The 27,490-nt window shown below is 37.1% G+C and overlaps 3 protein-coding genes across 5 annotated transcripts; 2 read left to right on the top strand and 1 right to left on the bottom strand.

The window, feature by feature from the left end:
• Positions 1–4,744: 4,744 nt before the first annotated feature.
• On the top strand, positions 4,745–9,293 carry LOC114532947. Its single transcript, XM_028554536.1, has 5 exons — positions 4,745–5,108; positions 6,547–6,881; positions 7,573–7,644; positions 8,355–8,554; positions 8,871–9,293. Exons 2-5 carry the CDS (start codon positions 6,578–6,580, stop codon positions 9,120–9,122), a joined length of 828 nt encoding a protein of 275 aa, XP_028410337.1. The 5' UTR covers positions 4,745–5,108; positions 6,547–6,577; the 3' UTR covers positions 9,123–9,293.
• A 1,981-nt stretch (positions 9,294–11,274) lies between these two features.
• On the bottom strand, positions 11,275–23,769 carry LOC114532948 (adhesion G protein-coupled receptor E2-like). 3 transcript variants are annotated; one of them, XM_028554537.1, is made up of 22 exons: positions 22,980–23,768; positions 21,361–21,486; positions 21,127–21,255; positions 20,753–20,875; positions 20,557–20,679; positions 19,793–19,915; positions 19,576–19,698; positions 19,343–19,465; positions 19,046–19,174; positions 18,286–18,414; positions 17,834–17,956; positions 17,626–17,754; positions 17,429–17,551; positions 17,149–17,216; positions 16,095–16,358; positions 15,555–15,971; positions 15,001–15,162; positions 14,315–14,533; positions 13,738–13,900; positions 13,478–13,617; positions 12,541–12,813; positions 11,275–12,048 (listed from the first exon to the last, which is right to left on the bottom strand). In XM_028554537.1, exons 1-22 carry the CDS (start codon positions 23,056–23,058, stop codon positions 11,977–11,979), a joined length of 3,360 nt encoding a protein of 1,119 aa, XP_028410338.1. In that variant the 5' UTR covers positions 23,059–23,768; the 3' UTR covers positions 11,275–11,976. The 3 variants fall into 3 exon arrangements, with proteins under 3 accessions (XP_028410338.1, XP_028410339.1, XP_028410340.1); XM_028554538.1 differs by lacking the exon at positions 21,127–21,255 and having other exon boundaries at positions 22,980–23,766; XM_028554539.1 differs by lacking the exons at positions 17,429–17,551; positions 17,626–17,754; positions 17,834–17,956; positions 18,286–18,414; positions 19,046–19,174 and having other exon boundaries at positions 22,980–23,769.
• A 1,075-nt stretch (positions 23,770–24,844) lies between these two features.
• On the top strand, positions 24,845–27,490 carry LOC114532935. The gene is made up of 2 exons (XM_028554522.1): positions 24,845–25,676; positions 26,554–27,490. The coding sequence occupies exons 1-2, from the start codon at positions 25,348–25,350 to the stop codon at positions 27,485–27,487; spliced, it is 1,263 nt and encodes a 420-aa protein (XP_028410323.1). The 5' UTR covers positions 24,845–25,347; the 3' UTR covers positions 27,488–27,490.

Genomic DNA, 27,490 nt, shown 5'->3' with positions numbered 1-27,490 from the left:
TTCTCCAACGTTTCATATGCTTTTTACTCCGCTAGTCCACTCCTTTTAGTCCACTCTCGTGTTTAGTCCACTGAATGTTCTGTTGCTGTGCGCCTCCTTTTATAATAAAATTTGAGGGGATCTTGAAGACGCCCTGTGCAAGATGATGTGATTCACACAATCCAATCAGCGTTGTAGGTTGTAAGTGTGGGTTAGCGTTAAAAGCTCGGTCCAGCTCTCATACTTTGTTTACTTAAGGCCGGTGACGCACTAGTCAAGCTGGTCTTTTACTTAATCGATCACTGTTAAAACTTGTTCACAACTTAAAATATTTATCATCAACTTAAAGTACAATCATCAACTTATTACTCTGTGAACCGTATCTCAACTTATAAACTATTTTACTAATAATTTCATCGAATTAAGCTTTTAGTGACGTAAGGCTTCAAGTGCTTAACCGAGCAAAATATAACAAGGAAGTGATTGACATAAACTAGTATCCGCCTGGAACTTATGTTCTTGAGTCGTGACACTTGTACTTTGTACGACATACCATTGTTTCGGAGGAATCCCATGGGCTGTGACCTCATGACAGGAAAAGTAATTTTGTGATTCCGAAGGGTCATAATAATATTTACTTTACACTTCATTTTATGTGATATTTTCCCTAAGTAATTTCCTCATCGATATTGACCTTCTATGTCTTAACAATGCTAAATTACATTATATATGCGCATTTCGTAACACACCAATCAGCGTTGTAAGTTAGCAATGTGAGTTGGCGTTAGAAGCTCGCCCCAGCTCTCATATCATGTTTCTTTAAGGAGTTGTCGCACTAGTCGAGTAGGTCTTCGGCTCAATCGTTCAATACTTAAAATGTTCACCATCAACATTTCGGCTCAATCGTTCAATACTTAAAATGTTCATCATCATTTATCATCAACAAATTGTAAAATTTACAAATAATGACCAAACAACACGCACATTTTTTTTAAAATGTGACAGTTAAGATAAGCAACAACTTAGGACGGTTAATCCAGACAGGCCGGGTGGTAATACCACGATATGCCATACATGAAAGTAAAAACGGATCATTCTTCAGTCCAAATCCGATTTGCATAAATTATTCAGACGGGTACAGTGGAATATGCCCGCATAATTTATATACAAGAATGCCAACCTATTGAACCGAATGTAAACACTAACCTTCTTTGGACTATAACTTATATGACATACAACGACTATGATCTTTGAGGAGCTTATTGGTAGTTGCCTTGCACTTGCATCGAGTGTAATATTTCCAACACCTTCATTATCTCGAGAAAGTGGGCTGGAGGTAAACCGGTTGATCGCCGAGGAAAATCATGAAGAAGAAGAAGAATACGATGGTTTAATTCACCGCGAGTATGAGCCGCCAAGAGTTAACGAAGCGCCAAATCTCGAGGATGGATCCAATGTTTGGTTACAAGGTGAAAACCCAAGCAAGAATTTCTTTGCCGAAGTTTTAAAACAAATATCGGAATTCTTATGGCGGTTGTTTTCATGCTCAGCATCCCCACAGCGGGAGTCGTTTACGTCGATTTAAATACGACTAACATTTGCGTAGAATGGATAAATAGAAATGTCACTCTTCCATCGCACGTACAGACTCTGAGAACTATTGGAATGGCCCTTAAGCTACTACCGTCGTTCGCGTGGTTTCCAACCTGCGTTGCGATGTTGTGGGGCTTCAAAGAGTTCAAAAATAATTACTTCTTATGTTTATTCATATGTGCGTTTTTAACGGGATCAGCCACTTGTGTGTACAGGATTATAATGTTTGACAAGTTTACAAATGTCAGTTACACTTTATACAGGTAAGTAGCTACATGAAGGCGTTAGGTGTATATGTATAAATCATGTAAGATTAATGTTGTCAAAACATCTTATAAAGCATTACGTTTCCAACTGATATGTCACTAAGCAACGTAATGTCTTTCTGTTATAAAAGTAGTAGTTGCAAGTGAAAACCTATTATAAACACTCAGAACAACGCAAGCAGGATACATATACTTTTCGCAGCCACTTAAAAGCTGACCTTATACGGCGAATTACACTGCCCCTTTGGGAAATTTTTGTTGCCTAAATGAAAAGTTGGTCTATATATTATGCGAAATCTCTCAAAATATGATGTTTTTTCTAGACATCGCACACAAATTAATTGGTTTTCTGAAACTATTGTAAACGTTTAAAACAACACAAGCATGATACATATACTTTTCGCGTAGCCACTTGATGACCTTATAATTGGGGATGACACAGATGGAAAACACTTTCCGGCTGATCAATATAAACCACTGAGCTATAATATAAATGGAGAGAGCAACCATAGATACAGAAATTGAAGCCGGAATTTGCTGCGGCCGCCATCTTACTGTGACCACCTTGAGGGGTGAACTATAGGGAAAATGTGATATTTTCCGCTGTTTGAATTGGTATGTTTGATTTGATTTAGTCCTCTACCTCGCAATAACAAAACAAAAACAGCGGAAAATTTCACATTTTCCCTATAGTTCACCCCTCAAGGTGGTCACAGTAAGATGGCGGCCGCAGCAAATTCCGGCTTCAATTTCTGTATCTATGGTTGCTCTCTCCATTTATATTATAGCTCAGTGATATAAACGAGCTGTGGAAGTGTAAGTAATTTTCAATTTCAATTACTCAATTGTAATGAGTAAAACGATGCGCTTTCCTTACAGCGTGTCTATACAAGGATAGAATCCGCACTTAATATGCCCCAATGCTTTGCCGCCTTTGCGGATTGCAAATCCATGACCAAGAAAGAGGAGTAATTTAGCTACATTTTCATGTAATGATAGCTTAAAAACCAAATTATAGTGTTTTTAAAACATTAGGCTCATATCATACAAAAGATCATGCGAAAAACGTAAATATATGTAAATGACTAAAAAATATAGATTATAAAATAAAAAAGTACTTCGCTTGCTCGTGACATTGACTGACGAAGTTTTCATTCACATCTTAAATAAAAAATGAAAGCGAATGCACCAAAGATTATGAGGTGTAAATTTGTTTATTGCATGGGGAAATTTGCTTATATTTCTCTATACCCAGAGGATATCATATTAAGGCCCCATGTAATGAAAATGGCATTCCGCAAACCACTCAATCCGATTTGATGAAAATGATAATCGATGTTGTTTTATTTTCTTTTTTTAGATTACCCAGCAATCTCCTGTTTACAATTTCTATTATTTGTGGGGCTTACTTCGTCGCTCGTAAATTTAAAGAAGTCAACCCGTCAACATCGTACAGTGTATTCCGCATTTTCATAACGCTCTTGTTCGTCTTCCTCGCGTCCTGCCTGGTTGGTTATCTCTACACCTTTGTCATCATCAAGTATTTCAGGGAAACGAAAGGAAAAGTCAAAAAGGCCATAATCGCTGCACTCACGCCAGGAATGATCTTGCCACTGACGGCAATTGCCAAATACATTGTTCTCAGAAAAAGCGCAGAAATCGTAGCACCAGATCGTGCCTTTGTGTTGTGCTATGTCCTGCGCGGCGCTTCGATCGTTCTCTACCGGACTATGCAGTCCGGTTTCCAAAATATCTGGCTTTACGTAAGTTTGTCGCTCTTGCACGGAATTTCTAACGTTCTGAGTAAGGCAACGCTCAACTTTCGAATGAAAATTTGGACAGTTTTTATAAGGATCCTTAATAGAACAAGTTGTGGACTGAGATTAGATGTGAGATCTTTGAACTCACCACGCGTTCGGCGATTAAACGCAGATCTTGAAATGCAGAATATCTTATTTGAGTACAATACGATCATTTTAAGTCAGGCCTTTTTAACCTGCCATCTTGTATTGAGCTACGAGGTATCATCCTGGGACGTCATAAAAGATTCTTTAACCAGAACTGCTATTAGTTTTACCGTGGATTTTGTATTCAATATGATGTCCGTGTTTATTCAAATTCACTTTTACAACATTCCAATGCATTTGATTTGGATGAAATACTGGAGTCGTCACGTGATCGCTAATGCCTTCATGATAATCCTGTACGTTTCATATTTTGGTTCAGTTCTCATAAGAGTTTTCGCTGACAACAACGATTCATTAAAGCTTAGGAATTGCACAACAGTATTTTAATAATTTAATTGTAGGAGAAAAGATTAAAACTACTCCTGACGGAGTGAAATCCGAGTCAAATCCCACCCAGTGACGGGGGTGTGGGCTGGACAAAAAGGGCAAAATTGCGAAACTTAAAAATTTTTTTGTAGGCGTAATCGCAGCATAATAATATAGATTTATTCTCTATTTAAATATGTAAGTGAAGATTGCTTTGCGTAGACGCAAGTCGTGAGTTCAGCCAATTTTAGTGGAGCAAAGGGGGGCCACAAATGGCTGATTGACGGAGGGTCCTAGGGGGTTGCGTCACGCCACTGGCCAAGACTTTTTTAAAGTGTTGAATACAAAAAGAATTTTTCTCGCTTTGATCAAATTGAAGATAAAGGAATCCAATTAAGCTGACGGAAAAGTAATATTGTAGTTTTAGTAGGCATGTTATTAATTCTTTGTTTGCATTTACAACAGAATGTGTGCAACAGTATAGTAGACGCTATTGTGGGTGGATTAGTGCAGATTAAAACTGATTACTGCATTGAAAAATAAGGTGGCTGGGCCTGTGTATGCGTCTCAACAGATAGAGGCTGGAGTTTATTATATTGTAGATAGTGTGAATTTGCTTTTCCCATTTCAAATATTGGTCAAATGTGGCTCCAAGTAGAGTAGCGGAAGTAATCTCCATGATCATGAATAATATTGTTGTTGATATGAATAGTTATTGGGTCAAGTTCTGAAAATTTGGGTTGGGAATATATTTTCATAATACGGAAATGTTTCGTGTCGATTTGGAAAGAATTACACAGCCTTCTTCAAAACATTCTAGCCGGCTAGCTATGTAGCGCGTGGCCCTGGATCTAGTGTGACTGGCATGCAAATTGTATATTAAATTGTGGCGATCCTACGCAGACGCTACAATATATATAGCAACAAGGAGAAACGGCGTTTTATTACATTCAATTTTACACCTTTCTGCAAGAATCCTATATTATATAGGAAAGTAGTAAGTACATTTATTTTAAGAATATCAGTATTGCTCAATATTGACGAAGGACAGCATTTTATTATATATTTCATTGTATATTTGCAACTTAACCTCCGTCTTAGTTTGTTTATCGGTATAAATTGTGACTGTGGTTTGTAGTGTATTATGGACTGGAATTTATTCGAGAAAACACATGATAAACAAGTTTTATATGTTTGAATGTATATTTAATGAAACAAGTTGCATAATCATCGGTTATATTGGTTATTGTTGGTATGAAATATAACTCCGTACAGCCACCTGCCGGCAATAGCAATGTTTGTGAATGTCTCGGCTGTTAAGTATCAAGAAAATATTTACAAATTTTGTTCTCTGTATGGCGGAAATAGCGATATCCATGGATAGCACTTCTTTGTTGCTTGATTACCGTCAAGACAGGCGCATATATTTCTAGATTTCAGTTCGAAAATAGGAAATGACACAACTACAAGTAAATATCGGCTCTTTTGGCTCTATGAAGCAACGAAATCGGTCACAGTCGCCAATATCGAGATAACCGTGATTGTAACCGATATTTATTCTTTATATTTTACCGTTTTAGTTTTGTCAGCATATATATCGAGATAAAGCCAAATATATTATCACCAAATCGATATAAAGGTCTGGCTGTATCGACTTTCGGTTTTAAACTATTTAGTAAACACTGAAACAGGCAGTGAATAATTATTCAAAATTTTTGCATAACCTCGTCCCCAGGGTCTTTTTCGTAGCGCGCCGAGGGAAAAGTAAGAAGACCCACTGGTAAACACTGTGAAAATCTCCAAGATTCTTGGAGATTCAGTTCATGCTAAGTAGCGAATAGCCTTCTGAAGTGCTTACGTCACACAGTTTTCTATCTATACAATTTTGTCCCACTTGTTTCCCAGATTGCATTGCGATTCATTGCTCGAGACCGACATGACGTAAGCACCTCAAAGGTCTATTTATTTAAGTTGCTTCCGTGCAAAAATTTGAAGACTTTCACATCACGCCAGCTTTTATTTCGGTCAGTACTTAAGGAAATTCGATATTACGCATGCACTCAATCTGCGAAAATGGTTTGAAGATTTTCTCAGTGTTTATCAAGGTCTTCTCACTTTTCCCTCGGCGCTACGAAGAAGACCCTGGGGACGAGGTTGAATTAAGGTGTATATCGCTTCCACAGATACTTAAATAGCAACATGTTTATGGGTTTTATATTACTTCAGCACTCCACACTGCGTATGTATGAGCCAACTGTTCCATAGCAATGCCGAAAATTTGGACATTATACTTCCGCTGAAATTTACATATGGGGTCCAACAACACCGAGCCTCTTGAGTATATAGTAAACTGTATAATATAAATAAAGTACTGAAACGCTAAAATATAACTATTTGTACGTCGGTTATAATTTTTCTATTAAATATCACTATAGGTCGTTAACTTCGAGAAAGAAGCAAATAGAAATGTCCTCTCCATCTGGAAACGATTTTACACAGGCAGAAATATGTCGGATTGCCAAATGTATTCCACGCAACTGGAAAGAAATTGCAGGATACACTGGAAAATTTAAGAAATTTGAAATCGAGAACATTGAAATCAATAATGTTAGTTTCCGTGATGACGTAGATAAAGCAATCAGAATGTTGAATGACTACGTGAACAGATTAGGTTCCAGAGAATGTTTAGTCTCTGCTATGAGGGAAGCACAGGCAATTGATATAGCAGCGAAAGTTGAATCCAAGTATTACCAAACTCACAAACTCGACGGTTAGTACTGTTATTGTTACTGTTATTTAATTTATTGTAATAATTCATAGCCTACAGAAGTCACGTGTGGTGGCTTTATACATGGTAAAATATTATGAATGCTAATTAGGTTGGCGCATTATATATTTCTTCTATTCTGTTTGGTTGACGAGCGGTCCGTAAAAGCCCATATCCGGCCCGTGGTTCGTATATTCCGTATCCGGACGAGTATCCCGGATTTCTCATCCATTTCTGCCATATAATACACTGATTATTGACCTCGATTTTTCAATCTGTACTGTGAAATATCAGACCGAGGTTTTTTTCATACTAACTTCGCCACGGTCTGATATTTCACAGTACAGACCTCACGCTCGGTCAATAATATGGCTGCTGAACTGCGTGAGACATCTGGCATACTGGTCCAAATACGGGATATACGAACCATGCACGGTTCGGATAAGAGTTTTACGAACCGCTCGTCAACCAATCAGAATAGAGGATTTGAAAAGCCATATAATAATCATATTTATCATCTTCATTATATGTTAAAGTCATTTTAGATATTTAGGATACATGCTAATAAACGTATTGATTTCATTTGAAACTTGTGTCCTTTTTAATAATATCTTATTCCTATAATTAACTAGCTAACAGAATTTTATCCCCGGATGTTAAAAAAACTTAAAATACACAACTGCCATTTGTACAGACACCAAAGTCTTTCACGATAAGAAAATCGAAAACCTTGCAACTAAGTTGGAGAAAACCGATTTAAAAGACGGTAAGTTTAACATTTAGAAACGCCATAATGATAAGGAATTCTACAAAAAATATACTTAATATCACTTTAACTCAAACGTATGTATCTCTGTAAAGAACGTGCAAGTGGTTTTATTAGATAACATGGTTCTAAGTGCAATCACAGTTATTAGAATATACATGGTTTGGAGACTGGATGGAAGTACAATACAACTCATTATCTATGTTATTGTCCAGGTTTATGCAAAAAATGGTTCCTTATCTGTCACATGTCTATTGTATTTTAGCCCAACTAACCAATAGCAATGGCTTGGCTTAGCTCCTCAACCGTGACTTGAACAACATATTAATTCAGACCTTACTATTGGTTTATTTGTTCAAAATACAATAGGCACGTGACGAATAAGGAACAATCCTTTGCATAAATGTTCCCCGACATAGATAATGAGTTCTATTGTACTTTGATGTAGTCTCCAAACCATGTATATTCTATGAACTGTGGTGCGATATATCATTTGATTCGTCTGTGCATATATATAATTAATCATGTGTTGTCACTTATTGATACATGCATCTATATATAAATAATTTGTGTTTAACTATTCTTAATTGGTGATGTCAATTTAGCTGAGTAAATTGAAATTGTCCAACTTACAGACCTCCTCGATAAAACAAGAGGCAGTTTTTTGTTGCAGTTTTTCATGATGCATTGAATTTTATCCTTCTTTTTAGGTCCTTCTCCGAATAGCGAAGGTGGTCTTGAGGAAGCGCCTACTGTTTTTATTTCATACAAGAGGCAATCGCAGGAAAAAGTTAAAAAATTGAAGGAAAACCTTGAAAAAGGGGGTATAAAATGTTGGATGGACCAAGACATAATCGTAGGGGGTGATAAAGTGAATAAAAAACTGAGCGAGGGGATAGAAGCGTGCAAGGTATTTTAGCACAATTTAACACATTGACTTCACATCATCAATTTTTTTGATAACTTAAAAATTTGAATTGGTAATGCAAGATCATGCACAAACATATACAAGTTCGATCAACGATAACGATCGAGTGGTGACAAAATAGGGCGGGGAAATTCAGCATGCATAGACCATCGCTCTTTTACTGGGTATAAGATGATGAAAAACTTTAGACACGACGAGACACGTGTCATTGACGAGACACGTGTCAATCATATCTCAAAATCGGAGAAGAATATACATGGAATTACTAAAGCCTATTTAAATATCATAATAATTTCAGGTTATGGTATCTTGCATAACGGAGGAGTACCGCAAATCACCTTATTGCCAAAAGGAGGCTGCCTTGGCTGATAGTTTGAAAAAGCCAATTATTCCACTTTTGTTTGATTCAGTCAAGTGGCCACTACCAGGAGAGATGTCTATGTCAATAGGTGCTGATCGAGCTTACATTAGGTGTCATGAAGATCTTACAGACGAAATATTAGAAGAAATAATCAAGGCTATTGACGAACAAACAAAGAATGCTTCTTAATTAGGAATTAATTCGTGAATGTATATTTCACAGTTCTTATTTAACCTTAATACAAAGGTTAATCCTTATTTTTACAGGCCGGTTGAATCAAGCTCGTTTAGCTTAAACGGTGAATAAGTCAAAATTAAGTAACACTCTTACATCTTTCTTGAATGAGTCAACTTCAATATTATGCACTGAATATGTAGTTGTAAACAGTATCCTTGTATTAAGGTTAAAAACATTTAGTTCGCATGTTGAATAAATTATAGACTCGCTTTTGAACTTAGGGGCTGTTTACATGAGCCCGGTTACCCGAGATTCAACGAAGCGTAAAATGATTTTGAGGTATTGAAATGAGCAGATAACATGATCCTGGCAGTTGTATAATCACCACAAGAATAGCATGTGCTTGTTTGGTGTCATAAAGACTCAATACCTCAAAGTCCTCTCACGCTTCGTTGAATCTCGGGTAACCGGGCTCATGTAAACAGCCCCTTAACCACCGTTTAAGCTAAACGGGCTTGATACAATCGCCCCGGTCGTTTGTATGAAAGCCGGATAGCGCTATCCACCGGAAAGTGTTTTTTTCAATCGCTCTTACGTTACGTATTTCCTCACATTCAGATCAGAGCGGCGTTCTTCTGGACATCCTCGCATGTTTATTAACTTTTTTGTAGTCAACTCAAAAACATACTTGTGTTTTTACTGTCTTATTCATATTGATCGAATGACGAACTCAAATTTGGGTTTATTTTTCAAGAAGAGAAAACCCGTAGTTTTTAAGTGAATGACGTTTATAGGCTGATGTTGATAATAAAGCTGTAAACACGTCGGTTTCATTATTAAAATTTTAAATATTAAACGCTCAAAGTTAACGGACTTTTACAGAGGATATTGTTCCTGCACATGAGAGCTATTGGCTGAGCTAAATACCTCGCGAGGCTGTCAGCTCATGTGAACCAGTGACCGATTTTCATCGCATTTCGACACCGCGCACGGACGCGAGAAATAAATAAGAAAGAGGAACATGACTCACCTCTAATTCCATCTCTGTTATTTCCTCTAAGATCGAGCATAATGTCTTTCACAAGCCTCAGTTTATAGAATCCAACAGTCGATAATTTCGAACGTGCAAACTAGTGAATCTTATTGAATGAAGATGAATGCCAAGAACCGTATTACCTTCCAGGTTTATTCGCCTATAGGTTTATATCGTCAGAACACAGTTTTTGTGCAAGAATACTCGTCAACTGTGCGAATTCAAACTGCTTCCAGACGAATTAACGAAAGATTAGTACATAATAATTATGCAACAGCGTGGTCCGCCGGAAGACTTTGTCCGGTTATGCAAATATTTTGGTATTCACTGACTGTGAAAACAATCGATTTCTGAAGAGATGAATGTAACCATCACTTAGCCACACACGTTAAAACCAACCTAGCATTGATGTGCTGAGCTAAATATTATTAGCTATTGCTTTTATTCAAATCTTTGGCCTCTAAACAATGTACCTTTGTCCATATCTGCAAACACATATGAAACAAGCCTTGGTCGCAATTTAATTAATCCCTTTAGGTCCGTTTCAAACGTGGAACTTTTCATGTGCCAAATCGAATGCAAATGAACTTAAACACATTAGTACAAATTCTTTTTCAAATTATCCAGTTCGTCTGCTACCTGACAAAAGGTTGGAGACTCGCCGCAATTATATTTGAACCAGGCTTAACAATGCAAAATTTGAGCAATTTCAAAACCAGGCTCCTCTTCCCCGCGGCTAATGTTACGAGCAAAACTGACGGACAGAATCTAATAATTTTTAATTTAATTATAATAACTTGTAGGTACACCACGTAAGTATTAAATACTGCAAAGCTTTCGGTCCGTTAACCCGGACCTTCATCAGTGCAATTACTTGAATACACGTTTGCTTAATACAAGTTATTATAATTACTAAACACAATTAACACAATTAACACAATTAATAATTAATTAATACAAGTTATTATAATTAGTAATTATTATAATTACTAAATTATAATTATAATTATAATTATAATTAATATTATAATTATAATTATAATTATTATTACGTTTGTTTAATACAAGTTATTATAATTACTAAAGTCGCCATGCAATCATACAAGAAAATTAATTTTTAATTTGTTTCTAATTTTACACGAAACGAACATATAACTATCAAGGATTAAAATAACATTAAACTATAGCCTCAAAATCGCAACAGAGAACTAAGTAGGTTTACTTTGTCTAACCTAAACAGTAGATTAGGTTTTGAAATTCATCGCAAAATAAAACTCCCGCCTATTACGATCTTTGGGATAATCTTAAGCCCGCCGCACATGAGAGCTAGGGACCTTAAGATGCACCAAATCTACGGCGCGGACGTGACATGAAATCAGCCGGAATTGTTAGAAAACCAGTTTTAATTCGTTTTAAATACAGCTCTGACCTTGTTTACCAAAAGGAGTCTATAATTTTAGTATTACTTCACGTCCGCGTCGTAGATTTGGTGTAGCGTAAGGTCCCTAATAGCTGAGCTAAGGACCTCGTGACACTGTTAGCTCAGCAAGCAAGTAAGTTACTCTCGTGTGCGGATAGTTTTCATGAGGAATTCGCCTCGAGAGGTAGTTTCTTACGTGTGCAGATGGTTTTCGGGCTGCACTAACTGCCTCGCGTGGTCGTTAGCTCAGCTGATAGCTCTCGTGTGCGGCAGGCTTTAGCGTTCCTAAAATAGTCTTGGTGTTATTTTACATTCTAACTAGTTTAATTATATACCCTACATCTAGTTGACTGTTCTACGGTCTTCTTTTTTTAAATTTCAAGCTGCCCGTCATGTAGATTGCTTGACACAATTTAAAGTGGTGAAGTCGCCATTGGGGTCTTTTCAGTGCCTTCCTCCTCATGTAATCCCTCTTCTCTGGGCATCTAAAAAATGGATTAAGTACTTTTATATTTGTTCGAGCATTCCACTCAGAAATTCCAGTCCCCTAGCTATCGGACAGCATGCATAGTGGATCTAGGGTATAAGTCAGAATAAATTACCACTGCTCTAACTTGCAATCATATTGGTGTAAAAATATTCCTTCGAAATGAGTAACCAATGGTGTTGTTACTATGGTATTTTGAAATGGAAATTGTGCCGTGTTATTTATTTTGGGTTACGCTGAATCCGCTACTGCTATCGGCCTGGGGCCGGGTGCATGTACGAAGGCTGGAGAGCGCTATCCAACGAATAGTGATTTTTCAACCGTTGTGAAAATGTCGAAAACCAGTAAAAAACAGATTTAAATCTAAAAGTTAGAGCGTTTTAAAAATTACTATGCGGTAGATAGCACTATCAAACATTCGTACAACCGACCCATGATGTTTTGCGGTTTTATTTTTCTTAATTAAACTTTCCCATTCGGTAAAACGTACCTTTCTATTCAAAGTCAAGTGACAAACAACCAACATCAGTGCTGCCTGCAAGATGTTGAATATGGCAAAAAGATATCTAAACACATCTTTATTTTCATGGAACGCAAGTAGAGCAAACATCCATGTGAGAAAAAGAAGAATAAGGTGCACCGCAGCACCTTTCACAGAAAAGGTCGCGCTTTTATTTTTGCTATCATCTCTCGGACGGGTTATGCTCGAACCTCGGGAGAATGAAGCATGCCGCAACACCAGAAGAAAGATGACTAAGTTGATCTGAAAAAAACCAATAAAAAAAATAATTAACATTTATTCACAGCGAACGAAGGAAAAATTATGTTATGTGGACCCAAGACCTGTCGATATGTTTCCTGAGTTTTCGGTAAATAGGTTTTTTATTATACACCAATTGTTAAAGAAAAACCAAATTACAAGGTAAACAACGAAATATCTATTCATAAAAGACATCATTTCAAATGGATAAGCAGTCCAAAGGTCCACGTCCAGGTGCGCCGCACGTGATGAAAGTTGTTATTTCCCATGAGATAACACGTTATCTCACTCTGTCTCGCGTGATTCGCTCTCGACCAATGAAACGCTGCGAACACAAAACTTTGACAAGTGGTATATAATAAAGACATTTCTCAATATTTTGACGTAATAGCCTTCAGTAGAGCTTTTACGACAACTCTCCTAACAAAAGCCCTGCGGGAAGTTGTATATTTTAGACAGTAACTGAAACTTGATAACGGGCTATTCGAAAAAGCCTCCGTGCTGTCCCACTTTTTGATATTATATTTTATGTAGCACAAACAGTTTCCATAATTGATTCCTGTTTTCGTGTTTCATCGTTGCCCACACAAATGGATTGATAAATTTAAATATATAGGACGATGTTCATGCACTTTTTTGCGAGAACGTCTCTGTCAGTCCTACTCACCAGTATGATTGCACACAGAGTAACAATAAAAGTCCAAAATGGTGGACTTCCTTTACGGCACCAACATGCATATTCGGTTATGAAATCACCTTCGCCACTAATTGCTGCAGCCAATAACACCACAATGATTACTGGTATTCCTAAATGAGAATAGACCACGATATTTGAAAATCCATTGTATGAAAGTGCATGGGAAAGTACCAATAACATAGTACTTCAATTATACTCATATTGAGATTTGATTGAGACTACAAACTTACCCCAGCAAAAAGCGTAGAATGCCTTCAGATATTTCCCTCCCCAACCGGAAACAAAGTAGACATTTGTAAGTCGAAGGTAAATCATGATTCCTTCGCATAACATCAATCCAAAAAGAACCAAGACAAACAAATACAAAAATGTTGATGAAACTGTACAGAACGTCTATAAAAAAAGAAAAATTAAACCCAATGAGAAAACTTCAGCGGAATACAACCAACAGTGTTAGACAATTATTTTTAAAACTTTTTATCTTTGCTCATTTTCAATTGGACCCAATTTATTTTCAAACCAGGTTTTTCAAACGGTTTTTGCTTTTATTTTATTAAATCGTCAAGTAGTTTTATCAGACGGAGAAGAGTAGTATAATATCAGACTTAGAAAAATAGTATAATCTTTTAACCTTTTCTAAAAACACAGGTAAAACCTTTTGAAAAACATGTTTTTAAACACAAACACAACTCCTTCCATTTTCGACCTCACTTTGGTCATCTCATTTTGGGACATTCAGACGGTATACTGACGGTGTATATCTTGAATGACGTAACTATGATCGTACAGAAACATGTGTGATGTTACCTCATAACTTAGTGCAGATTCAGCGAGGATGCAAAAGAAATTTGCCATTGCAATCGCAGCGCAGAGATTCATGAAGAGTTTTGTTGGAACTATGGCCGTCTCGTCAAGTCGTCTCCACCAGAAATAGTGTGCGAGTATCGCAAGCAATACACAAACCAGTGAGATGCTACAGCCAACGATGGACATCGCATGGACACTCCTTCGTTCTTCTTCGCTTATCTTGAACAGAGAGATACAACTTGTAGAGATATAAAATTAAGCTAAGGCAAAAAGATATGCAGTGTGTCACGATTTTGATCCTCGTTATAATATATTCTGTAAAACTCGAGTTTAATGTAAGACAGCTTTTGCTTGGAAGAGCAACAAAACAATTGAATAATCACATTTACGTATTCATCGCATTCAATCCAATTCGAATGCTTAGAATGATTAAACAGTGGTTTTAAAACAAGAAGGTTTAGTGCAGGGGACATTTTTATAGGGATATACTGTACAGGTTTCTAAAAATTGTACCCTTTCAAATGCAGATTGGCTTCGAATGGAATTGAAACGTGACAACAAAATGTTCGCCCAGTATAAGATGAAAATCAGAGAGCAGGATTTTTAGATAGTCCGACAAATGACTTTTTTAAGCCACAAGATACGATTTTTCATGCAACTTTAACAACGTCTTAAAAAAATCTAACCTTTTCTTTTAAAATGTCGGTGTAAGCGAAAGCTGTTAGATGAAAACATTCACATGTAAACCGGGTGCTACTCGGCTTGGCTGTAACTCCTTGACATCCGTCTGTTTTCCATTTACTTTCACTTATTTCTGGCTTCCAGTACGCACATGACCTAAATTCGCCCTACACGAAAAAGTTTTTAGTCGTTATCAATTGCAAGTATGTATATATACCACAGCGATATGGATGCCATATTTCACAGTCTAATATAATCTATCCTTCACTAAATTCAATTGAAAAACATTTGAAACTATAGTTGGATGCCTTAACTGAGTAAGTTTCATAACTTTGGCGGTCATCAATTTGATGTCCGCCATTTGGATATATTTTTCATCTCATTAAAAATAGTTGTAATCACATAACGACGGGGATTCATAAAAAATATTTACAAAAACATTTGTTGTAAATGTTTTCAGCGTTTCGACTGAACATGATATTTTGAAGAAAGCAAGAATTAGTTTTAAAACGATTACATGCATAATTCAAACATTCAATTCGGTTAAACAGTAACAGACCTTTCCTGACTCGCTTGTTTCCCAGCTGATACGAACAGGTTCTTTAAAAGGCGTCTTCAGTGGTTGAGGTCGAACTGTTGCGCTGATGATTGTACTCTTTATACTACCTTCAGTATCACCTTCAGCATGCACCTTGTCCACCAGAAAGCTGCTTAATGTTTTATACCAAACGACTGCTACCACAGCACGAGAATCCTTCGGAAGTGCATCACGTGAAATATTGAAGGATGCGTTCGGAAAAGTGAAGAGTCCTTCTCCTTGTGCCAAGCGACTTTGATTCATGTATTTGACCCGCAATTGTACGTTTGATTGGGTACGGGACGTAGAGGACGAGGATGCATCGCTTTTTAAGATATTTCCTAGCTGGATTCCGTACGTTTGCAAAGTCATCACCAGTTCTCGGATTAATTTCCCGTCCTATAAGAAGGAAATGAAAAATGAGTGGGCGAGGAAGCACTGACCCTCCTGACTAACCCCTGAAATAAATGTAAAATGCACAGCCTGGTCCGGTTAAGGACATTTTTACGGGAACAAACATACCTTCATAGAGCTCCAAGAGATCGCATTTCTAGGATCCAATATATTGTTTGCAGGACGCAGAAGGTCAAAATTTTTATCCGAAATATTTAGAGAAACAAGTCTTTGAAGTATTTCTACGGCCTGCGGTAAATTTTGTTGATTCGTTCCGTTGGGTTCAACTCCAACAGAGTCAAGATTTGTGAGGCAGGCCAGATCGTTTATAATCTCTTGCGCACCTTTTTTTCGTTCTTCTTCTGATTTGTTTTCACGATGGAGCTCGTTTAGCTAAAAAGGAACGTTGATTATAGTTACAGTACTTACGAAGTCAGCTTACAAATTTCTATTTATCTTTTTTACTCTTTCAGACAACTGAGAGCAAATATAAAGGCTCTCCGCCATCTTGGATCTGTGAACTGTAATAAAACAATGAATAAAACCTAGAGCGATAACTACGCCGCCATCTTTGATGCCTAAAGTGAAGATAGTTTTTCCGAGTTTTCGAACGTTTGAGACTGGCTTAAAACCTAAATATCTGGGAATGTTTAGAAGTAAGTAAAATGCAATTACTTGCAGACTTTTAGAGAAAAATGTACAGGCAACAGAGTCGAAAACTCATTTTTTTTTCATGTTTCGGCATCAACGAAGTATAGGGGTAATCGATCCAGGTTTTATTACAACAGTTCACTGCGTCAAGTATGCATAATGTCAGAATTTATAAATTCAGTCTTGTATCGCGTATTTAAATCTCCGATCACGACATATAAGGCAACTGAGATACGGAATCCTAGTTTTCATTGTTAGCGTTCCCTGTTTCTTCAATCTCAAATTTTCGACAAAATATTCGCAACGTTATCTAAATTCCTGTTCTGTGTTGGTGTCCCCGATTAGTGAAAGATTTATTATTTTGCTAGATGACTTGACACTATAATAAAGTTATCAATTAATCAATCCTCTAAATAAAAAAGGTTAGTTAATTTAATTTTCTTGATAATTCTGAGAGATGACAGATCTATATGAACATCAAACACAGAGGTATGTGAAAAACGTGCACAATTAAAGAACAGATCTCTCTTGCCTTCTTAATCAGTCTGTCCATTTCGTCGTTTGATTTATTTCTCGCCGAGAAACAAACTTGACGAGATTCTAAAAATTATGTACGAGTTTATTAAACAAATGAAAGTATTCAAGGGGGTGCCACATGCTCGCCGTATAGCCTGTATCCTGATCGAGAATCATCTTTAAACAATTTTATCAAGATATCTCGTTGAGAAATTAACTGATTTAAAAGACATTTATCAAACAACTCACGTGTATTCTAGTTTAAATCTGCTAAAATTTTGCTACACGGTCTATACCTTTGCAATCTTTTCCATCTCCTGTAAATCCTTTATTACAAGAACAGGTGTATGATCCAATAGTGTTGTTGCAAGTTGCTTGAGAATGGCAGCTATGATTACCCGACGCACATTCATCTTCGTCTGACGTTTCCATAAATCACAACATTAATATACAGTACCCAAAAGATATAAATAGGCACGTACGTTTGTTATACCTCTGCAAATCCCGATTCCTGTAAACCCTTTATTGCAAGCACAGTCGAATGATCCAATTGTATTTCTGCAAGTGGTTTCCAAAGGGCAACTGTACATCATGTGAAGGTACGACGTACACTCATCAATGTCTAAGGTTGTCGTTTACAAAAAAACATAAAAATATGCAGTTCGCAGGAGGTAAATCGTCACGTACGCATACAAGCATACCTTCGCAAATTGTTCCATTTCCCATAAATCCTTCGTTACAATCGCAGGCGTACGATCCAATGTTATTTTTGCACGTGGCATTACTATGGCAACGATAAGTTTTCTGCTCACATTCATCTACGTCTAAAGTTGCAAGATGTTATCAGAAAATTGGTCATTTTACTTGGTTTTGAATCAGTGGCGTAGCCAGCATGGATAATTAGGGGGGGGGCAATATGTCCCCTCCCCCAATTATCGTTCTAGCTACGCTATATACTGTTTTGAACGCAGGTGTGTAATTATTATTGATTTCTTTAGAAATTAATTCTTGTAAGGTCGATGAACATCAAAATATTAGTATAGCGAGACAAACTCGTCAGTCTGGCTACGCCACTGCTTGGGTGTCGAGATATCCTCGTTCTTCAGAACTTGCCCATTTCATACTTATTTCAAGGTGTAATACACTTTTATACCTTTGCAATCAGTCCCATTTCCTGAAAATCCCGCATTACAAGTGCAGGTGTACGAATCATTGATATTGCTACACGAGGCATAAAGATGACATCCGTGGGTTCCCAACAAACATTTGTCGTCTTTTAACACTGAATTTAAAAAAAATTGAGAATTATTTAACATTCGTGAATCATTTATGGCTGGACTTCAAACTTCCAATGCCGCATATAGCTACGTGAATAAATTGGTTTAAATTTTACATAAATATAAATGACTGGAAAAATGCCTTGTTCAGGGGCCGCGAAAGATAGTTAAGTATGGGGGAAAATATTCATATATTCATATTGAAGTTTAGCGTTATTGGTTTTTTTTGAAATCGATTGTTTTTGCGGCCTACTAACATGAAAGTATGAATACATGCAACCCCCCCCCCCGTCAATGATATGCATGGGGGTATTGTTTTTGGTACGTTGGACATCTTCTTTCGATCACATTCTGCTACTAATAGTGTAAGGCTAGATTTCCCCTTCCAGAGAAATATTTGCCTATTTTTTTTGAATTGAGAACAGTCAAGTCAAGCTGACTTAATTTATTTCTGCTTTTAAAATAATAGAGAAAATATGGAGATATTTCGCTGGCGAACCATTCCTCTGCAAATGGAAATTCACCCGAATTCTGTGCGTAGCAGGTCGTTGCACGTGCCGCTTCCCTCACATACCCTCGTTAGACCGCCTAGGTACGGTTCTTAAAGGGCCCGTAATATAAAATCTATTACTATACCTCTGCAAAATGTTCCATTTCCTGTAAATCCTTTATTACACGAACAGGTGTATGACCCAATGGTGTTGTTGCACGAGGCTTGAGAATGACATCTATGGTGACCCAACGCACATTCATCTTCGTCTAATGCTACAGTTTTGAAACAGAAATGTCAATATTCGGTGCTTGGGGGGTAATATTCATGCACATTTGGTTAAAGATCACTGTACCTTTACAAATGCTATATTTGTGTTTCTTTTTCTACTGGGTTACACCCAATGAAGTTGACTCTGCTAACTTTTTGCTAGACGGTCTTACCTTTGCAATCTTTTCCATCCCACGTAAATCCTTCATTACAAGAACAGGTGTATGATCCAATAGTATTGTTGCACGTGGATTTAGAATGACAACTATGGTTACCCGACGCACATTCATCTTCGTCTAACGTTGGAGTTTCCGCGAAAAAAATATTATTCATTAGTACCGGACAGGTTAATAGTTCATGCATTCAATTGCTCGTTTATGTATGATTTACTTGTGATGTACTTTACCTTTACAGATGGTCCCATTTCCCAAAAAACCGTTTTTACACGTACAGGCGTATGAGCCAATAGTATTGTTGCATGTCGCATAAAAATGGCAACTATGGTTTTTCAACATGCATTCATCTTGGTCTAAAGATGTAGTTTTAAAACACGAATGTTAATATCAGTACCCTCGAGGTAAATATTCTTTGCTGTTTGCTGATATAGCTATAACAGTAGCTACCTTTACAAAAGGTTCCATTTCCTGTGAATCCTTTGTTACAAGTGCACGTGTATGAGCCAATAGCGTTGTTGCACCGTGCATTTAAATCACAAATGTGGGTCTCTAACACACATTCATCTTCGTCTATCATTGAAAAATACTTATAAAATACACATGTATACAAATACTCGGCAAAAATTAGAGGAAAATTACTTATAAAAATCATATTCAAAAAACAAATTCCGAAAAGACAAGACATCTTGAGCTAGAGTAACTGTATGCTTCAAACGAGTCATGACTGGACAGGCATGTGTCTTGTTTGAATCATAATTATATTGACCCTCAAGATGTCTTGTCTTTTCATACTTTGTTTACTTCTTTAAATTGTCGGGTGTTTATGGTTTTTGGTCTAAAAGCCGATACCTCGTGCATGTTTAAGCAAATGTTCGAGGCAAATTCAAAAAATTTTTATCTCCACGATATCTGAAAACATATCTAGTTTGTGCACTCCGACGATTTTTAAGCTAAATTTTAAGCCAGGTAAGGCATGTCTTTTAAAATGACTTAGTTTTCATCTGTCACTTTGACAAAACAAGTCGTCACCATTTAGTAATTATTGCGAATCAGTGGCCACAATTCTCGATAATCATCTCTGTAATTATACTAATTAACAATTATTCGCTGAAGCCTTGGGGTTATCACTTATCACGGAACCGACCTCGGATTTATAATAGCTAGCCAACTAGGAAAAATGTGTGAATAATATCGCTTTCTATATACAGTACCTGCACAGATGGTGCCATTTCCTGTAAATCCTTCGTTACAAGAACAGGTGTATGATCCAATTGTATTGTTGCACGTTGCTTGAGAATGACAAGCATGGTTACCCAACGCACATTCATCTTTGTCTAACATAGTAGATTTAAAAATAACCTTTTATATGCACTACAAAGCAGGTAAAAAAATGTATGATTTACTTACCTTCGCAGATTGTGGTATTTCCCGTGAATCCTTCGCCACATGTACAAACGTATGATCCAATAGTATTGTTGCACGAGTTTTGAGAAGGACATTGATGAGTCCCTAACGCACACTCATCCACGTCTTAGGTGGTAGTTTTCATAAAAAATCAACAAAGGATTAAGTATCCACCATTGAAGGTTTCAAAATTACCGATCCAGCTGAAGGTTTTAAAACTTACAAAAAGAATTCCAAAAGATAAGGCTATCAAAATATTCAAAATTTAAACTAAAGAGTGTAAAAACATCCTTTCTTGCTTTAATTGAAGTTAAGAATTTCTAACTAGCTTTATCAGTCTGGGATTTATGCTTGTGCTACGGTAGGATTTCCTATACCTTCGCAAATTTTTCCATTTCCTGAAAATCCTTTATTACAGACACAAACGTATGTTCCAATTGTATTCACACAAGTGACTTGAGGATGGCAAAAGTACATGTGAAGTTGCGACTGGCATTCATCAATGTCTAAGTTAGAATAATTTCCCAAAAATAAACAATATTAATGTCCAGTATCCGTTCACAGAAGGAAAGTAGTCATGGACGTTTACTATCAAGTAAGTATATAGCTACCTTCGCAAATTGTTCCATTTCCTGAGAATCCGTAATTACATATACATGTGTATGATCCAGTATCATTTCTGCACGTAGCTTGACTATGACAACTATTATTAGTTTTTAATGCACATTCATCCACGTCTAAGGTTGTAGGATTAAAATCAAATGTTAGATTTAGGCTTTGTTTATTTTATAAATTGTTTTCCATATCAGCAGGTAGTCACAAATATATAATGAAGGGTCGACCGCCTGGGCATAGACTCAAAATTCTTTATAGCAACATATAACTTGTTATATTGTAGAAAAATTCAGGGAATTATTTAACTACAAGGGATTATCATTTCCTATTTCGAGGGAATTATCACACCTTCCTTAATTGTACCCTTAAGGACAAGCGGTCTAGGAGATAGCCACCTAATGTCTATAAAAGTTTAACAATTTTGGAAGTTCCACAACAATTTTGTAGAGATCTATTACTGGCGTACTTCGCACCAAAATTGTCAGTGTGTTATTTTCTTCTGGCAAAAAGCAAAAGATCGAAAATAAAAAGCAGATGTATTTCAAATTTCCTCCCTTGACCGTCGGGCAGGTTGTTTAGTAATCTCTATTCCTATCATAAGTGGTAATGTTCAGGTCCAAGATGGCCGCGATACCTGTATACATGCGTCTATACACGCTATACACGGAAAGATCTTAAAGCCGGTTTTCCACTAGCGATAGTTTTCGCGCGAACCGATTTGTTCCAGATGGTTGCAGTTGAGAGCTCTCAAACAAAAGTAAAATGCCGATTCGCGCGGAAAATATCGCTAGTGGAAAACCGGCTTAACAGGCGCCCGTGCGGGCGAAGCGCGCTTTGTTTTTCAGGCCGTCTCGGTCGCATGGGCAAATTTTTAAAAACCGCTTCGCCCGCGCGGGTGAAGTGGACGGTAATGGAGAATCTCCTTTTAATACGCATCGAAACGCGCACGTGGTAAGCACCCCATAAGCGCACGTGGTAGACCTCGTAATCCGGATTTTCATTCAGAAAAAAATGTCACGAGATCAAGTTTTTGCGATTTCTTTTTATTTGAAATCCGTCAAGCGATACAAATCTCATTAGGTGAACAGAACATGTCCGCACGCATTTCAAAAGGAAGCGATCACGCAAGTTTGTGTACCGAATGAAAGTTCCCATTCACCAAAGGAATATTGAGAACATTTTACGATATCACGATAAACAACTGCAGCAGCTCTGAGCTGTTACACTGCCTTACACACGCTTTCCGCTAAAATACACATTGGCTAAATCACTTCTATTCTCGGTATATTTGACTTATCTGTCTTTTATATTGACATTTGGCGCCGAAATTTCAAGAACCGCCAAAATTCTTTAACCGTGCGGTATTATGCCAATCCTGACTTCAAAGTCAATGTCTTTTCGCATTTAAAATAGCGCTTGAAACGGTTTATACGTTTTATTCTCTTATTTGCGCATGCGGAAGTGTGGCATACCAGCATTACATTCCGTTAATTCATGTTTAACTTTTGCTTGACATCTATCAAACGAAGCGAAAAGTCAAAACACATACAGAACAAATGTGATTCGTCAGCATCGATAGATCTGAGTTGCTGACCATACATTTCTTTCGCCTTACCTTGTGCGTGAGTGTTATAAGCGGAATAGAAAAGCATGGCGATGGCAAATATCAAGAGTAATCGTCTCAGCGCAGTCATCTTTTGGTGTTGTTGCGTATCTTTGCCAGATGTTCGAGTTGTGTCATATATCAAATCACGACTTCTTTGCCCGTAGAATGACAAGAGTATTCCCAAAAATACTTGGCAGAAATACTGAAGGACCGCTACCAGAAAATAGCGCTTAAAATTATAGGTATACACAAAATATTCCAGTCGGCAGACAGTTATAAATAGCACTTGCAACGCAGCGCAGTGTGATAAGAGTATTGTACTCAAGTTACACACTAGGCTCTCGGGGGCATGGCAACCGTATGTATATACTTCTGGAATTTCTCCGTTTTAATTTCCCGTCTTTTTGTACCCTGTTATCTTTCGGCCGTCTGTATTTTACATTTTATCCTTCTGTCCTGAATATTGGTAATCTCTAACGCAGAGTTAACAAAAAAAAGTCGAGAAACAGCCTTGCTGTTTACAGCAACTGCCTTTAGTGTTGTCGATAAGCTAATGCTTGGAATGCTGTCTCGTGGTGATCAAATTTGACAAAAATCGCTATCGTCAATCCCGTGGGGCACAAAGATGGTATAGGCCGTTGGTCTGTCGGGTTTTCTTTGCAGAAATTCATTTGTACTTTCTCGATTATAGTGACATCCTTTCCGTTGTTGACGCATTAAAAATGCGGATCATGATAAACGTTTATGTTAAAGGCTTCTCAATGTTTGTTTTTAAAAATATAAACGCGTTATTATTAACACAGTGAGTATAAAGGCGTGTAAACTGGATGACGTGATGGGATTTTCCCTCTTGGAGTAATTCTGCTTAACATTTTAAGCTTTTATAGGTTGCATTGAAATAAATTGAAAAACTATTAGCTACGTTTTCACTCAGAACCATTAAATGATTTCAAATCCCCGCTCGATAACGCCAGTCGTTGAAACGCTAAAATATTGTTTATAATTTTTCTAACCCCGCTGCGCTTTGTCGTGTCTTTAGCTTTGAAATAAAGCGTCTATGAGATTTTTCGTATTTTTTTTACATAAATTGATAAACGTTAAAAAACGCGTATATATCATCAGTACAAACAAATCTCGGAAAAAAAGCCGCAAACTGACCCCTTTAGACCTTCTTTACTTCAGGGATCGAATTTCTGGGACTGTTCGTGTAAAGGTAGCGACATCAAGATCTGTCAAATGATTAGAGTCGCAACGTTCCAAGCATTCTTGATTCTAAGTATGATGCATGGTTTTCACGTGGCGGGGGTGGCGTCAAAGCTGTCATTTTCACATTCGGTTTGCAAATTTTAATACTAGCTACAAAAGGCTACAAAGTTATAAGTCAACAATATACTTGCTTTTTTTCCCATGCCTCAGCTGCAGTGGCGTGTGGCTAGAACGATGATTGGGGGGGGGGGTTATTATATTCAGTTCTGCTCGACGAATTTCTATTGTAAACTATTGAACTTAGACTGCGTTCACACGATACCGGATTCGTTCGTCACGACATCTTCGTTTGCCAATATAAAGCAACGATTATTAGCAAATACTTTTTAATTTGATAGATCAGTTGGTATATTTATTCAGATCTCGGACATTAAAGATCTCCACTGTTCTTTTATTAACTTTGCAATTTCATTTAATCTGTTCCGATGGCAATTCGGTACCGTGTGAACGGGGCCTTAGAAAAGAAATCCTTCGGGAACTGAATATACGAATGAACACGAGCCATTACCGCGTGGAAAATGACGATGCCAACAAAATTCAACTGTTTTACTTATAGGTTTGGTGTGTATGAATCACAGCAATATTTTTAGGTGTATATTTACATGCGTATACCAAAATAGCTAGTCGTTCTTATCTATCAGTTGAATCAATAATTAACTCTATAATTAGTTACCCTAAATACAAAAATTTGAATTTCAAATATGATTTCAAAGCCTACCGATGCTCACTTAGCAAATATACTTAAACTATATCATCAGGAAGAAATACAAAATATATATATTTCGGACTTTTCAGAGTAGACGACTATGATTTTAGAGGAACTAATTGGGAGTTGCGTTGCACTAGTAACGAGGGTAATGATTCACACACCATCGATATCTCGGGAAAATGTGCTACAGGAAAACTGGTCGATTCAAGAAGAAAATCATGAGGACGAGGAAGAATACGACGGTTTAATTCACCGTGAATACGAACAGCATGAAGCGAGCGAGGCTCCATATTATGAGGATGGATCGTTTGCAGGGTCCGAAGCTGGAAAAACAAAGGGACTGAAAGGAAGACTTTCTGTGAATCGCTTCGCCGAAGCTTTAAGGCAAACACCGGAATTCTAATGACAGTCGTTCTCCTGCTAAGCTCGCTAACAGTTGGACTAGTTTTCGTTGATTTGAATACATATGACACTTGCATTGAATGGATGAAACTAAATGTCACTGTTCCATCGCACGTACAGACTCTGCAAATTGTTGGAATGTCTTTGAGACTTATTCCGTTGTACGGCTTGTTCCCAACCTGTATTGCCATGCTGTGGGGATTCAGACAGTTCAAACAGCATTACTTATTTCGTCTACTTTTATGTGCGTTTGTGACAGGATCGTTAACTTGTGCGTATGAAATTATTATGTTCGATAAGTTTTTCCATGTTGATTACAACTTATACAGGTAAGTATAGCTGCATGTTCAATTCGATTGTGTAGCAAGCAGTTCACGTTTCAAGAGATATTCAGAACTGCTAACTTACATGCACAATAAAAAATGATGTCTACCTTACGACAAAAGAAAGCTAGTCAGCTTCGCTCATTTGTTGTTGCGTTTAACGAAGAAAATTTTGTTTCAAACTAATTGGAATATCTGTTACATTTTTTAAGCAAACTGAGCGAATCAGAATGCCGTAATTTTAATACTTCGTGTGAAATGGTAAATAATGTGCCTTCTTACCGGATATAGTCAAAATTTATGCATTTTGATTGCCGTGTGATTGGGTTGCTGAAAATGTAAACAAACTTCATCATTGGAAGTTAAACAAACTTCCGAAATTCCTTCTTGTTCGTATAACATCGACATAGTGGTTTGGATTTTGTACGGATTTCACAAAACTCTATGATTTGGCTTAAAAAAAATTGAGGGTGCACAAAATAATGAAGTAGGGTTCAATTTCCTTAAATCATTAATCAAAGTAAATCATTAATCAAGTCAATCATTAATTAGGAACAGAAATTTTATTCCATATAATTTCCTATAGGGATTGTGCGAGAGGTATTAAAACGGAAACACGAAAATTGTCAAATTAATGGCGGCAAATTTGAATGTAAAAGGCCCAAGTTTTTTATACACCCCGTGAAGGGTGAACATATGAAAAGAATATCTGCTTATGTTTTACAACACATTGGTTCATGGAATTTGAGATCGATTGTAATCGCATTCTAGCGGCCTAATTGTTAAAATCCGATATGCATACCAAAGGCTAATAGTATTTGCGATTTGACCGTGTTCATGAATTACGATGTAATACAATACAAAAACTCTCGTTTTTTTTTAGACTACCTTTCGCCATCCTGTTCATATCTTCTATTATCTGCGAAGCGTACTTGGTTGCCAGTAAATTCAAACGAGTCAACGTCTCAACATCGTATAGCGTGTTCCACATTTCTATAACGGTTTCCTATATTTTTCTTGCGTCAACCCTTTTTGCCTACCTATACAATTTTCTCATCATAAATCATTTCATAGAAACTAAAGGAAAACTCAAAAAGGCCACAGTTGCTACACTCACGCCAGGAATTATCCTCCCGCTGACAGCGATTGTAAAATATATCGTTCTCAGGAAAAGCACAGAGATCATAGCGCCGGATCGAGCATTCGTGCTGTGCTACATCTCCCGCGGTGCCTCCATCATACTATACCGCACTATGCAATCTGGATTTCACAATATCTGGCTTTACGTTAGTTTGTCGTTGCTTCACGGAGTATCGAATGTTTTGAGTAAGGCAACGCTGAACTTTCGAATAAGACTTTGGAAAGTTTTTGTTACGTTCTTTAATAGAACATGTTGTAGGCCAAGGTTAACAGTGCAAGCTTTAAATTCTCCTCGAATTCGCCGATTGAATGCTGACCTTGAAACTCAGAATATATTATTTGAGTACAATACGATAATCTTAAGCCAGGCGTTATTAACCTGTCACCTAATAATGAACTACGACGTGTCAGCTTGGGATGTCATCAAGGAATCTCTGATCAGGGTAGCCATTAGTTTGACAATAGACTTTGTGTTTAACATAATATCCATGCTAATTCAAATCCACGTTTATGACATACCAATGCAAATGATCTGGGCGATACACTGGAGACGCCACGTTCTCGCTAATGCCTTCATGATAATCGTTTTCGTATCACATTTTAGTGCAATACTTATCAAGGTTTTTGCCGACAGAAATGATACGTTAAGGCTTAGAAATTGCACGACAGTATTTTAGTGG

Source organism: Dendronephthya gigantea, unplaced genomic scaffold (assembly GCF_004324835.1).
Source record: "Dendronephthya gigantea isolate DGI-Jeju-01 unplaced genomic scaffold, DenGig_1.0 000082F, whole genome shotgun sequence".
NCBI lineage: Eukaryota > Metazoa > Cnidaria > Anthozoa > Malacalcyonacea > Nephtheidae > Dendronephthya > Dendronephthya gigantea.
This window is presented reverse-complemented; position numbering and strand designations above follow the sequence as displayed.